The sequence below is a fragment of the Brassica napus genome, chromosome C3 (genome assembly GCF_020379485.1).
Source record: "Brassica napus cultivar Da-Ae chromosome C3, Da-Ae, whole genome shotgun sequence".
Taxonomy (NCBI): Eukaryota; Viridiplantae; Streptophyta; class Magnoliopsida; order Brassicales; family Brassicaceae; genus Brassica; species Brassica napus.
Genome location: NC_063446.1, coordinates 31,305,769 through 31,319,766, shown reverse-complemented (window position 1 = coordinate 31,319,766; position 13,998 = coordinate 31,305,769). Strand labels below are relative to the sequence as shown.

Genomic DNA, 13,998 nt, shown 5'->3' with positions numbered 1-13,998 from the left:
GCGATTGGTTGATATATATTTTTTTTTATCTGAAAAAGAAAAAAAAATAATACTTAAAAATCAAAATACACTTTTTTCTAAGGACTCCTCTTTGGTAACACCATTGCGGGTGCTCTTAAAATCCATATTTAAGAACCGGTTCTTACCTTTTTTAGTTAAAAGTTAAGAAACAGTTTCTTAACTTCCGCTAAGAACTCCATCCTAAGAACCTCTAAGTGTCTCAATGTAAAAACTAAGACTATATGAATGAATTTTGTTCATCTTCTACCAACTCTGTTTTCTAGTTTTGTTCTTGATACATAGTATCATAGCCATAACGTTCCACACCTTTTGATATCTTTACCTTAACTATAGTTTGTGAGTTGTTCTTAAATAGTCAATTCCTTATGGGTTATGTGATTGGAGCCATCCCTCTTTCCAACACCTATTCTCACTGTGAGAAACAACGACCAAGTCATGAAGAACAACAAACCAACTTTCCTCAAATGGGTTCACACAGACCTGCTTATCATGGCGTGGTTGATTGAGTCTCTAACTGAAGATGCTCTTATAAGTGTCAAAATTTTTGGTTTTCTCTAGAAAGTAGTATAATAACATGGTCTCTGCTACAAGACATCTCGATATCCAAAAGATTATCTAGACTACTACAAAAGGTTTAAAGACTTTTTCTTAGTATTTGTCAGAGATAAAGTCATTATGTAATCAGCTTGACTCCACTGGAAGTCCCATCTCTGAGCAAGATAAGATCTACGGTGTATTAAATGGCCCGATACGAGAATATGAGTCCATCGGCATTGTTATTGAAGATTCTATGGACAGTACTCTTCCTTGACCAAGCTTTGATATGTTATGTTCAAACTTGTTGGATTTAAAAACGAAATGCAGAAGTAAGAAACTACGCATGATTTGATATTTGTATTAAGTATATGAAACTTTTCCACCAGCTAAATGTATTATAAATTGTAAACGTTTGATCGACGGAAATTTTTTATCTAACTCATATCTAAATCTTAAATATTATTTTAATATCATATTTCTCAAGCCTTTTTTTTTTAAACACTGAATTTTATATATATATATATAAAGGAACAGAGGAAACAACATGGATTTGTTACAATCACTGACAAAAGGGGGAAGCATTGGCTTAACAAAAAAGATAATGAAGCCAATGAGGAAAGCCCCTAGCAATATAGGATTGAAATAAATCCTTGGTGATTACGCTTTTTGCAATAAGCTTTGCTCCTTTGATGTTGTGATGGGAGTAGAACTGGACCTTCCAATCTTGGAAGCTATTGAGCAGCGGCTTGATCTTTGAGGAGTAAAACAAGAGAGATGGCCAAGCCAACGGTTTAGAAATGGCTCCTATGAGTTCATGATCATCACTAGCAAAAATGATAGAGTTAAAGTTGAATGTTTTCAAACATTCAATAGCCCATGGCCAACATTCTAGAGATGCATCATGTTTACTAGCAATTCCACTGAAAGATCTCCTTCCATGGAAGAGAACTTTACCGTCTCTGTTACGAATAATCCAGGAGGCTCCACATTCTTGTCTGATCTTATCCCACGCACAACCAATATCACATTTGAACCAAGAGATAGGAGGGGGTTTCCACCCGAAGATTATCTTCTTTTTGTTTGCAAGATCAATGTCTTTTTCTTGTTTATCAATTGACTTAATCAAAAACCAATGATCAACTTCTTCAAAGATAGAATTGATGAAAGATGGACCAAAAGATGATAATTTTCCTTCAAAGAAGAAGGAGTTTTTATTCTTCCATAAGAACCATAATATCCAGGCTCCACTTCTTCTTACCCTTTATGGAATCAAATTGTTTTTCGAAATCTTCAGAACATTAAAGATATTTTAGAAGATGGAGGTAGCATCAAATCCATTTGGGGGAAGAGAAAAGTAGCTTAGAGCCCAAGTTTTTGTGGCCACAGAACATGTAAAAAGCACATGGTTTATAGATTCACCTTCCAAACCACAGCTTTGGCCTCTCGAGTCTATTTTCATACCTCTGTTAATGAGATTATCAGTAACTGATAAGGCTCTATTAATTGCTTTCCACAAAAAAAAATTTGATTTTTGGAGCTGTAGATAGTGCCCAAATTTGATCTTTGATTCCATTTAAGGATGGGCGAGCCTCACCAATTACCCGTGCTTCACTTTTTGCCTCCTTTTCAGCTAGCCAATACCCAGTTTTAACAGAGTATTCCCCTGATCTAGTATGATTCCAGATGTAGAAATCCGGTGTAGAGATGACTGGTTTGATCTTGAGGATGATCTCTATATCCTGTGGGTAGAAAAGTTCTTCTAGCATATCATGATTCCAGAGATGAGAATTATCCATCAAAACGTTGTTAACTGTGAGATTCAAGTCAATCAATATATTCTTCATAAGAGGAATACTCATCCTGGTTCCGTCTACTAACCAAGGAGAAGACCAAACCGAAAGGGTTCTCCCATCTCCAACCATATGTCTGAGGCCTTTAATCAAGAGCTCACGACCAAAACATATAATCCTCCAAGCATAAGACGGACGTATACTGGTATAACTTAAATAACTGTAATTTTCAAGTAAAAGAACTAGGTGTTAGGATGCGAGAATCCTGATTGAAAATTACGAAACAAAGTGTGATGATAACGATAATATATAGCGGTAAAACGTTTTAAAACCGGTATGAAAATAGACGAATACGTAAAGTCGTGATTTGATCACTTTCCTTAACTCAATAAATCGCCCGTAGGTGAGACGGTTTCTGATGATTTTGAATCCCAGGATAAAATCACGTGAGACTGTTTTGCATCACCCAAAACAGAATCTACGAACTCAACATCCACGTTATACTCTTGAGACTCTATAAAAAATCTAAAGAGATTTGTTGGAAGAGTGAGAGTATATGATGTATTAAAGCTTATTGAAGCTTATCTTGATACATCTTTTTTGTTGTGAATATTTTCACTTGTGTGTGTACAAGTACATAAGAGTGTATCTTTAATGGAGAGGTAAGATGTCTATTTATAGGAGAGATTCACAAAACTTAGTCATAAAGCAACTTTGACATGTGTCATTGAGTTTGCTCAAGCTTTTGACATTTGTTACTAAGTCATCAAGGTTAGACACCAAGTGAGCTTTAGTATTTGCCATTTGTCACTAAGTTGTACATCTTAGTCACTAAAATAGATTAGTCACCAAGTTTACTTAGTTTTAGTCATTTGTCACCAAATAGATTTAGCTTAGTCATCAACTTAGTAAAAAACTTTCTCCATCATTTTATTTAGCCCATGGATTTGCAAAATGTAACGAACTTTTTCTATATAAAGTAGAACATTTACTTTACATTAGATTAGTTTTTTTACTCAGGCTTGTAAAATTCTATTCACATATACTCCTTTTTTATTCAGCTCAATTGGCTTCTAAAGAATAGTTCCAGTTTTCCTCTAATGTCTCATGTGGTCTGCATATTCATCTCTCTGTTTGCTTCTTTTCACATGCGAGTGATACCCATTGATGGCTTAAGTAACAAACCATACCAATCTGTAAACAAATCTGGTTGTATTGTGTTGATCATTTTTTTTTTTTTTGAGTATTGTGTTGATCATATAAAAACGGCTTCAAAGCCAAGAGGGAAACAAACAAAACGCACCGTTCCAACTCCTTCCGCGATAGAGATCATATCCATCGCACCCCACGGTATAAATCGTGGTCACACAAGCTAATCTATTGCCACGCATGAAAATAAACACGTGTCAGTTTCATCGGATGTACTTTTCCCCCAAGTACAGTGCCCTTCTTTTCTGGAATTTTCAGACAGCTTTTGAAGAAGCTAAGAATCTGATTGTCCGAATTTCCGTGTTACACGTTCGAAGGATTATGGGGGAATCGTCTTCTTCGTCGCCTACCGAAGAGATTGCTCGATTGATCAAACGATTAAGCGCGTACGTTACTGTCAAGATGTCTAGCCTCTTCTCTACATCTATTCCCAATCTGGTTCGATCTCTCTCTATTTATCTATCTGTCCTTTACGTGGGTTTCTATAATCGGATCTGTAATCTCTAGGATTGGATTCTAATTGGGTTTAGCTTCTTGGATTCGTTGTTGCTGTCTTGTAACTAGGATTCAAGATCTATTGGTGCTATTGCGGGGCTTGCAATCGCTGTGATATTCACATGGAGGGCTATAAGAACGCCACCAGGGGAGCCTCGAAGAAGGCAGCCAAAACGCAGGATGCAATCAGCTGAAACCTCTAGTGCTGCTGCTCAGTCTAATCTAGGTTCGAACCTTCCTGATGTTTCTTTGCCTCATGAGGATAACGGAGTGCAAGATGTTGTTGATCAGTTTTTTCAGCCTGTGAAAGTAACGTTCTTTCTATTTCTGTACCCAAAAGTTTCAAACTTTGTACCTTCAGTGTTATGAATGAACTTCCTTTTTTTTTTTGGCAGCCTACACTGGGGCAGATGGTGAGGCAGAAGCTTAGTGAAGGACGGAAGGTAAATTGCATGTCAGCATTGATTACTAATGTTGTGAATTTTATCTTTTTTGTAATGTTTTAATCATTTGGAACTGCACATATGATAATGTATTTGTAGTGAGCTTGTCTAATAATGTATTTGTAGGTAACATGCCGTCTTCTTGGAGTCATTCTTGAGGAATCAAGTCCAGAAGAACTCCAAGTAGTAGCATTTCCATTTTGTGGGTATTCATGTAAGTTATTTGCATTATGTGTCTGTAACCTGATTCTGAGAATTTTTTTATGCAGAAACAAGCAACAGTGAGGTCATCCGTTCTGGAAGTTCTCTTAGAGATTACAAAGTCTTCTGACTTATATCTCATGGAAAGAGTTCTTGACGACGAAAGCGAAGTGAGCAACAACTTCCTCTATATTTAAATGTTCTTTTCTTGCCCTTTGTGTTGGTACTTGTCTCTAGCATGGCATATCAAAATAGGTGTGGTTATCATCATTAAACATGATTAGCTTTAATGGGGAAGGGGATCATAACATATTTTTTTCTAGATTAGAGTGAAATAATGGATAATGTTTTGATAAGAAGGATTTGTTAGCTGACATGACATTGTTGCAACTAAATGCGTGAGACTAGTGTGCATTCTTGTATTATTATTATTTTTTTGTTTGCTGTTGACCAAGGAAGCAGGTTGATTATCAGTGGTTCTGAAACTCACATTTTAAACTACTGGTTATGCAGGCCAGAGTTCTAGAGGCTTTAGAGACTGCAGGTGTTTTCACCTCTGGTGGTTTGGTCAAAGATAAGGTACTCTCAATCAAAGCTTTCTCAGACAAGCTATGTTTTTCGCAGTGTGAAGACTTCTTACAAATATATTTTGACATAAATTTTTTGTAGGTCCTGTTTTGTAGTACGGAGATCGGAAGAACTTCGTTTGTTAGACAACTAGAACCTGACTGGCATATTGATACAAACCCAGAGATCACCACACAACTAGCTGTAAAGTCCTTTGCCTTGTTTAAAAAGTTTACATTCTCTTATCCACAGTTTAGTTAAATTGATATTCTCCCTTTGTTTTGTGTTATGGCAGAGGTTCATCAAATATCAGCTTCACGTCTCTGAATCGAAACCAGAGCGAAGTGCTCCCAATGTGTTCACCTCGCAGTCAATAGAGCAGTTCTTTGGATGTGCTTAATTAATGCCAATAAAAAGAGTGCGAAAGATATGCAAAACAAACTACAAACTCGTAATTTTCAATTCGATCCTCTTCTTGTTCTGACAGAAGCAAAGAGCAGAGGCGTAAATGGTCTCGTTTCCATCATAAAACTTGTAACTTCCTCTTTTTTTTTTTTTTTTTTGTGTTGCCTGCAAATTAAAAAAAACATCAATTTTTATGGAGTTAGAAAGTACTGGGAGAGTTCCTTCGGTGGAAGTAATGAAGTTTGTAATTTCTGTATCAACAACATTATCGTGTTTTCTGGTTGCATCAATGGGAACTCGTAATGTGAATGTCACGACCTAACTTCTCCACTCCACCAACTCCACCCATTAACACATCTATTAAACCCACCTTCTCCACTAATAACCTGCAATCAAAAGAAAAAAAATCAGAGAGAAGAGAAGAGTAGAGAAGAGAAGGGAAGATAAAAGAAGAGAGAGGGAGGTGAGAAGAAGGATTTGGAGAGGTTGCGGTCGTCACCGGAGTTCGTTATAGCCTCTGCGCCCCGTGACCGTGTTGAGCTCGCCACCACCGTTAATCGCAGGTAACCACCGCGAAAATCCCATGATTTAAGTTCAGTTTCGTCCGTTTAGTAAATCGACCATAACTTCTTAACCGTTGCGAATCTCGTGCATCCAAGCCCATCATCGTTTTCCTCTCGTCGAGACGAAGCCGTAGACACCAAGCACGCCTCAAACGGAGCCCGGACGAAGCCGTACGCGCCTCCAGAAAACCGCCCTTCGCGCGCGCGTGAAACGCACGCGCCGCCGCCGGAAATCGTCGCCACCGCAGCTCCGCCGCCGGACCACCGTCCGCCGCCGCAGCTCCGCCGTCGCCGCCGGCCAACTTCCCGGTAAGCCGCCGCCGCAGCTCCGCCGTCGCCGCCGGTGACCGACACCGGTGACTCACCGGCGACTCGGTCAACTCGGCCGAGTCAACTCAGTGAGTCAACTCGGTTGACTCGGTTAACCGATCGGTTAGCCGGTTTAAATTGATTTTGGTTCGGTTAGGGTAAACCGGTCGGTTTAGTCAAATCGATTACCGGGTTGACTTTGACCAGCGGGTTGACTTTTTCGAAAACCTTGACCAGTTCCGTTTTCGACCGTTCGAAAGGCGTTCTGACTCAGAATTTCGATCTGATTTCAGATATGGAGTCTATTTGAGCAGCTGGAGTTCATAGACAACACTTTTCTATTGCTAAGGTGAGGGTCTATTCCCGAACTCCTCTTATTCGGCTTAGGACCTCGAATAAGTATAATTTATTTCTAATGTGTTCCGTCTGTGTGAAATCGAGTCTGTCATTGCTTGTTTAGTTTTAGGTTCTTTACATAAACCGGAACTAGGGGGTTAGAGGATTCAACATTGATTGTTTCACTTAATGTAAATTCTTAGGTAGGATTGTTTTTGTTTGGAGACGGATACAGAGTCGGACTGCTGTATGCCGGATTGTATGGAGGTCACGGCCAACTTTAGTCGACCGGTTGAGCCGTAGACTGGAAGTGTCGATAAATCGTCTACGGGCGTGTGTTACCGAGCACTTTTTCGGTGTGTGTATGAACCGAGCACCTTTTCGGTAGTGTTTTGGCCTGTTAGTGGGCAGCGAGTGTGCACCTCGCTAGGACCATTGTTTGTTGTTTGGGTACTTTAGGTATTGTGTTTGACATGCATTATAATTAAATTATATTTATTCGGAGTGGTATGTCCGGGTCCATGGACTTCGGGGTGGCATCCCATACCTCACTGAGCGATTCCCCTGTCGCTCACCCCTCACTCTTCCCCTTTTCAGGTGAGACAAACAAGTATGTGATATTTGGACGGACTTGGTGCTATTGGACTTTTCTTTCGGATTTTATTTGGGCATGGGTGAGAGTTGTCGGGTTTATGGGCTTTTATATTACGGGATATTGTTGGTGGCCCGTCGTCCTTAGTGTCAGGGAGACGGGTGTCACATTGTTGTATGATGACGCGTCGGGGGTGACACGCTGTCCTCCATATAGGAGGTGACGGGTGTCACAATTTGGTATCAGAGCGGGTTCCATCCCGGTTCCGTCTGGGATGGCGGTCAGGGGATTCGGTTTTCAACTTAAAAAAAAAAAAAAAAAACTATATATTTATTTATACATTTTGAAATTCTTTTAGCATCATTATGTCCTGTAATTACTAACTCAAATGTCTCTTTCTATGACGATGAGTAAAATCATCGTCATTCGTCCTTCGACTATCAAGGTTCTCGACAGATGTTCAGCAGTTGCGTGAAGTCCAGGTTCGTCAGTTTTCTCGGGAGTTATCAGTTTCTTCGGTCATGATTTCGAGGCTATCCAGGAGTGGATATGTGACGTTTCTGCCACCAGCCCACTTCAAGCAATCGTTCCACGAGTTTTGTTACTGGAGATTTTGTGGTGTGTGATATGAGCCATTGGTTGGCATGTGTTGTTGTGTGTACGAGTATATTGACTATTTTGGAGATTTGCTAGTCTCAGGTTGGGTGCCATTACTATCAATGGAGAGACAGATGTCCTTGGGACTTTGGAGCAGGCAGTTTTGCTATGGAGGATACACAAGCACAAGTTAGCATTCTGGATTGGTTGAACAGATCGAGATTGGGAGTATTGGATATCACACAACTTCGAGCGGGATGTTCATGTACCGAAACCGGGTTTGTGTGCCCAATGATGAGTTGTTAAGAAAGGAGATCTTACGGCAAGCACACAACTCGAGTTTCTCTATTCATCCAGGAAATACCAAGATGTACAGAGATCTGAAGCGCTATTATCATTGGCCTGGTATGAAGAAAGATGTTGCTACTTTTGTGTCGTAGTGCCAGACATGTCAGAAGGTTAAGGCAGAGCATCAAGTGCCCAGCGGACTATTGCAAAATCTACCATTGCCAGAGTGGAAATGGGACATGGTGACTATGGATTTTGTGACGGGTTTGCCGACTACATCAGGAGGGAAGAATGCCATATGGGTAGTCGTGGATAGACTTACGAAGTCAGCCCATTTTCTAGCGGTTAAGAAGACAGACAGAGCTGATCAGCTAGCACAGACTTACATCAGCGAGATTGTAAGATTGCATGGAGTTCCGGTCAGCATTGTATCGGATCGGGATACAAAGTTCACGTCTGAGTTTTGGAGAGCCTTCCAGAAGGCGCTTGGGACGAAAGTGCATATGAGTACGGCTTATCACCCGCAGACAGACGGTCAGTCAGAGAGGACGATTCAGACTTTGGAGGATATGCTTAGAGCTTGTGTTTTGGATTGGGAAGGGAGTTGGGCAAAGTACCTACCCCTAACAGAGTTCGCCTACAATAATAGTTATCACTCAAGCATTAAGATGGCACCATATGAGGCTCTTTATGGTAGGCCTTGTCGCACACCGCTTTGTTGGACCGAAGTGGGGGAGCGACGTGAGATAGAACCTGCAATGGTTCAAGAGACAGTTGAGCAGGTTGAGATGCTTAAGATGCGGCTTAGGGAAGCCCATGACCGTCAGAAGAGTTATGCAGATAAGCGGCGTAAAGATTTGGAATTCCAGGTTGGCGACCTGGTATACCTGAAAATGAGGACATTTCAGGGAGGATCTAAGACTCGGAAGCTGAAGAAGCTTAAACCGAGATATATGGGACCATATCCCATTTTGGAGCGAATTGGAGCAGTTGCTTACCGATTGGATTTATCCGAAGAGTTATCAGATTTCCATGACGTGTTTCATGTTTCTGTTTTGAGGAAAGTCGTGAGAGAACCGGAGCTCATTTTGCAGCAGCCGCCCAGTGACCTTGGTAGGAATTTGCGTGCGCCGTGTCAGCCAGTAGAGCTATTGGATCGCCAAGTGAGAGCAGATGATGGTATGATGACTATGTTGGTCAAAGTTCGTTGGGAGAGAGATGGTATTCAGGAGGAGACTTGGGAGTCCGAGCCCCAGATGAGGATTGATTATCCGGAGCTTTTCCGGATTGACATTGGGCATGACAGCTTATGAATTGAATTCGGGGACGAATTCCTTGTAAGTAGGGGAGAATTGTCACGACCTAACTTCTCCACTCCACCAACTCCACCCATTAACACATCTATTAAACCCACATTCTCCACTAATAACCTGCAATCAAAAGAAAAAAAATCAGAGAGAAGAGAAGAGTAGAGAAGAGAAGGGAAGATAAAAGAAGAGAGGGGAAGGTGAGAAGAAGGATTTGGAGAGGTTGAGGTCGTCACCGGAGTTCGTTATAGCCTCTGCGCCCCGTGACCGTGTTGAGCTCGCCACCACCGTTAATCGCAGGTAACCACCGCGAAAATCCCATGATTTAAGTTCAGTTTCGTCCGTTTAGTAAATCGACCATAACTTCTTAACCGTTGTGAATCTCGTGCATCCAAGCCCATCATCGTGTTCCTCTCGTCGAGACGAAGCCGTAGACACCAAGCACGCCTCAAACGGAGCCCGGACGAAGCCGTACGCGCCTCCAGAAAACCGCCCTTCGCGCGCGCGTGAAACGCACGCGCCGCCGCCGGAAATCGTCGCCACCGCAGCTCCGCCGTCGCCGCCGGCCAACTTTCCGGTAAGCCGCCGCCGCAGCTCCGCCGTCGCCGCCGGTGACCGACACCGGTGACTCACCGGCGACTCGGTCAACTCGGCCGAGTCAACTCAGTGAGTCAACTCGGTTGACTCGGTTAACCGATCGGTTAGCCGGTTTAAATTGATTTTGGTTCGGTTAGGGTAAACCGGTCGGTTTAGTCAAATCGATTACCGGGTTGACTTTGACCAGCGGGTTGACTTTTTCGAAAACCTTGACCAGTTCCGTTTTCGACCGTTCGAAAGGCGTTCTGACTCAGAATTTCGATCTGATTTCAGATATGGAGTCTATTTGAGCAGCTGGAGTTCATAGACAACACTTTTCTATTGCTAAGGTGAGGGTCTATTCCCGAACTCCTCTTATTCGGCTTAGGACCTCGAATAAGTATAATTTATTTCTAATGTGTTCCGTCTGTGTGAAATCGAGTCTGTCATTGCTTGTTTAGTTTTAGGTTCTTTACATAAACCGGAACTAGGGGGTTAGAGGATTCAACATTGATTGTTTCACTTAATGTAAATTCTTAGCTAGGATTGTTTTTGTTTGGAGACGGATACAGAGTCGGACTGCTGTATGCCGGATTGTATGGAGGTCACGGCCAACTTTAGTCGACCGGTTGAGCCGTAGACTGGAAGTGTCGATAAATCGTCTACGGGCGTGTGTTACCGAGCACTTTTTCGGTGTGTGTATGAACCGAGCACCTTTTCGGTAGTGTTTTGGCCTGTTAGTGGGCAGCGAGTGTGCACCTCGCTAGGACCATTGTTTGTTGTTTGGGTACTTTAGGTACTGTGTTTGACATGCATTATAATTAAATTATATTTATTCGGAGTGCTATGTCCGGGTCCATGGACTTCGGGGTGGCATCCCATACCTCACTGAGCGATTCCCCTGTCGCTCACCCCTCACTCTTCTCCTTTTCAGGTGAGACAAACAAGTATGTGATATTTGGACGGACTTGGTGCTATTGGACTTTTCTTTCGGATTTTATTTGGGCATGGGTGAGAGTTGTCGGGTTTATGGGCTTTTATATTACGGGATATTGTTGGTGGCCCGTCGTCCTTAGTGTCAGGGAGACGGGTGTCACATTGTTGTATGATGACGCGTCGGGGGTGACACGCTGTCCTCCATATAGGAGGTGACGGGTGTCACAATTTTTGTAGACAACCTCCAAATGTACGTTTCAATTAATTCACAACAGCAAAAACCTTAGCTGTTCCTACTTCAGGCTTTTTTTTACTTGCTTCTCACGCTAGCTTATTTTGACTTTTGGATAAAGCAATTTTGCACCAATATGGTTGTGGAAATAGTATCTTCCTTTGGTAGGTATCTTGAAAAATTCATAGTGTCAAGGACTTTTGTCATGGTCGTTTTACAAGAATTGGTTTCATTATAAAATCGTCTCAATCGTATCGTCACCAAAAGAGGTGCCTTGCGGGGATCATTTACTCAAGTAGTTGTAAGTTAACTATTGAAGATTGTTTATAGCTGCTGGTTATTAGGTACGACGAGTTTGTATATTTGCCACTATCAAAATTATATCCCCTTTAAAACAAAAGTGTCATTAAAACACAGAACGGAAAGTTTATGAATCAATGTGTGAGGCATTTCCAGGATCAACTAACATAGAAAAAGGTCAGATGATCAGGATATACCACGACCTAATAAATATTGCGTCAGTGCCATTATACCTAAAGGAACTGTTTTTATCCCTCAGAATTGGTAAAAGACGCCTTTCATTACGGTTTTAAGTATCAAATTATCAACATAAATTACAATTTAAGAGAATATATTGTTTATGCTCAGTGGAAGGAGAAGTCGTTTAATTAAGAGAGCTCACGGCAAAACATATTATGTTTTGTCCACTGCCCTTCACGCACCTTCGTGCTATTTTATCATCATTGCATCATAATGCGCAAAATTAAAAACAAATTATTTGAAAAACAAACAAATTCATTTACTTTTTCAATTCAACAAGAAGTAATATTTTTACGAAGCCTCAGTGTGTGTAACAATTCAGATCATTGATTATAAAACCTCACTGAAATCCGCTAAGATAATTGTTTTATCCTCATCAGCTATATAAAAATAATAATACGATTTGAAAAATTAGTGTTTAAGAAAAAGTGTTTAAAAAATGAATAAGATTAGAATAAGTTAGATATATTGTTGTGGTGAGAGTAAAAAGGATACTCAGACAGCCAAGGGTTGTATCTTCAACTACTGGGTGAAGAGCCCAGATCTGAAACTCTAGTCCACGAAATATTCGTATCATCACCATATTTCTTTTTACACACCACCACAAACCCAAAAACAAATAAATAGAATCTCCAGAAAAAAAAAAAATTGTAAAACCAAGTAAAAGAACAGGTAACGAAGCAGCTCCGGTGTTTTCTATTATGTGACGAAGACGAAACATATATATACGGGACACAGACGCTGTTGAGTTTGTCTTCAGAAGATTAGGGTTTTCCTTATCGCCTAGCGGCTACAACATCTCTTTCGTTTTCGTTTTAGGGTTTTGTCTTTAAGATGGCCCAATAATTAGACTCTAGCTCTCTATTATTAAGCCCAACATGAATCCATATATTTTTCCATTTTAAGTCACTCGAACGGCAACAGGTTATCTTTTCTTTCTTTTGTCCTCTACCCAGACTATCTGATTTTCCGAAGAGCATTTTTATCTTTCCGGATCTAATCTATATGGGAGAAAGTATAGTTTTTGGTCCTTATATCCTTTGCTAGCGTGTCTGTCCGGCTATTCCGATTCCAAAGAATATAAGACAGTCTCACATCCTCAAAGTCTTCTTGTAGCTTTTGGAACGTCTCAATCTATGTCGTGAAGACTGGCCAATCCATCGGGTTTGTAGTCATTTTTACTAAGTCTGAACAGTCCGTCTCGAACCATACCGAAATTATTTTTTTGTCTCTCATACAAAAGATTGTCCAAAGTAAATCTTCCATCTCAACATGCAAAACTGAGAGGCTCTTGTGACACGCACATAATCCAAAATATTCTGAATGGCAACAGGTTCACACACTGCAGATCTACTAGACAAGACTAATATGACATCTAATATGACATACACAAAACATGTCGTCACGGCAATGCATATAAATTCATCACTTAACATACTTATCTTTCACAAGGCCCAATATTTCTTTCTTCATCAATACATTGTCAAAATTATGCATAAGACCATTTCCAATGGTTTATTCTATTTTTTACTTTAAAATAGAATAGCTCTATAATAAAATTTAAATTTGCTCCAATGGTACTCTATTTTAGAATAGAAAATAAAGTGATGAATAAAACAAAAACGAGTTATTTTATATTTGGAGTAAACCTATTTTCATTCTATTATAGAGTAAGAAATAAAGTACCTTTATAACATTTTTACTTTAAACTCTATTTTAATAAAAAATAGAATAGAAATCGGAGTAAGATTGATCATGCATGAAATGAATACTCCACTATCTTTATGACCTCCTCCCACAAGTCGTTTATTTACGAGCAAGCAAAAAACCTGACATCCATGCCTTCAGAGATACTGATTGGACAAGTAATAATGACAACTACACCTCCACAAATGAATATATTGTATACTGGGATCGGGGAAGTTATTATAAAAATTATTTTACATAAATTTATATTAACTTATGAAATATTTAAAATTATTATGTATTAAAAATAATATTATAAACAAAAAATAATGTAAATAATTCTGAGATCATATTGTTATTGTTAATAA

The 13,998-nt window shown here is 40.2% G+C and overlaps 1 protein-coding gene, 3 non-coding genes and 1 pseudogene across 5 annotated transcripts; 1 reads left to right on the top strand and 4 right to left on the bottom strand.

Moving 5' to 3' along the window:
* The first annotated feature begins 3,748 nt into the window (after positions 1-3,748).
* On the top strand, positions 3,749-11,473 carry LOC106346882 (peroxisome biogenesis protein 22). 2 transcript variants are annotated; one of them, XM_048753238.1, is made up of 12 exons: positions 3,749-3,995; positions 4,122-4,361; positions 4,448-4,495; positions 4,622-4,678; positions 4,765-4,866; positions 5,210-5,275; positions 5,366-5,467; positions 5,559-6,889; positions 7,474-9,960; positions 10,057-10,237; positions 10,531-10,586; positions 11,171-11,473. In XM_048753238.1, the coding sequence occupies exons 1-8, from the start codon at positions 3,768-3,770 to the stop codon at positions 5,661-5,663; spliced, it is 948 nt and encodes a 315-aa protein (XP_048609195.1). In that variant the 5' UTR covers positions 3,749-3,767; the 3' UTR covers positions 5,664-6,889; positions 7,474-9,960; positions 10,057-10,237; positions 10,531-10,586; positions 11,171-11,473. The 2 variants fall into 2 exon arrangements, with proteins under 2 accessions (XP_048609195.1, XP_048609194.1); XM_048753237.1 differs by lacking the exons at positions 3,749-3,995; positions 4,122-4,361; positions 4,448-4,495; ... (2 more) ...; positions 5,210-5,275; positions 5,366-5,467 and having other exon boundaries at positions 5,718-6,889.
* A 366-nt stretch (positions 11,474-11,839) lies between these two features.
* On the bottom strand, positions 11,840-11,970 carry LOC125584941. Its single transcript, XR_007321837.1, has one exon. It is a non-coding gene; the product is annotated as a small nucleolar RNA snoR80 (small nucleolar RNA).
* Positions 11,971-12,043: 73 nt separating this feature from the next.
* Positions 12,044-12,154, bottom strand: LOC125584917 (annotated as a pseudogene).
* An 86-nt stretch (positions 12,155-12,240) lies between these two features.
* Positions 12,241-12,327, bottom strand: LOC125584916. Its single transcript, XR_007321819.1, has one exon. It is a non-coding gene; the product is annotated as a small nucleolar RNA R11/Z151 (small nucleolar RNA).
* A 104-nt stretch (positions 12,328-12,431) lies between these two features.
* LOC125584911 lies at positions 12,432-12,533 on the bottom strand. The gene has a single exon (XR_007321815.1). It is a non-coding gene; the product is annotated as a small nucleolar RNA Z157/R69/R10 (small nucleolar RNA).
* Between the last annotated feature and the right edge of the window lie 1,465 nt (positions 12,534-13,998).

Coding starts and splice junctions, on each gene's coding strand:
- LOC106346882 (XM_048753237.1), top strand. CDS start 8,593: ATGGTGACTATGGATTTTGTGACGGGTTTGCCGACTACATCAGGAGGG.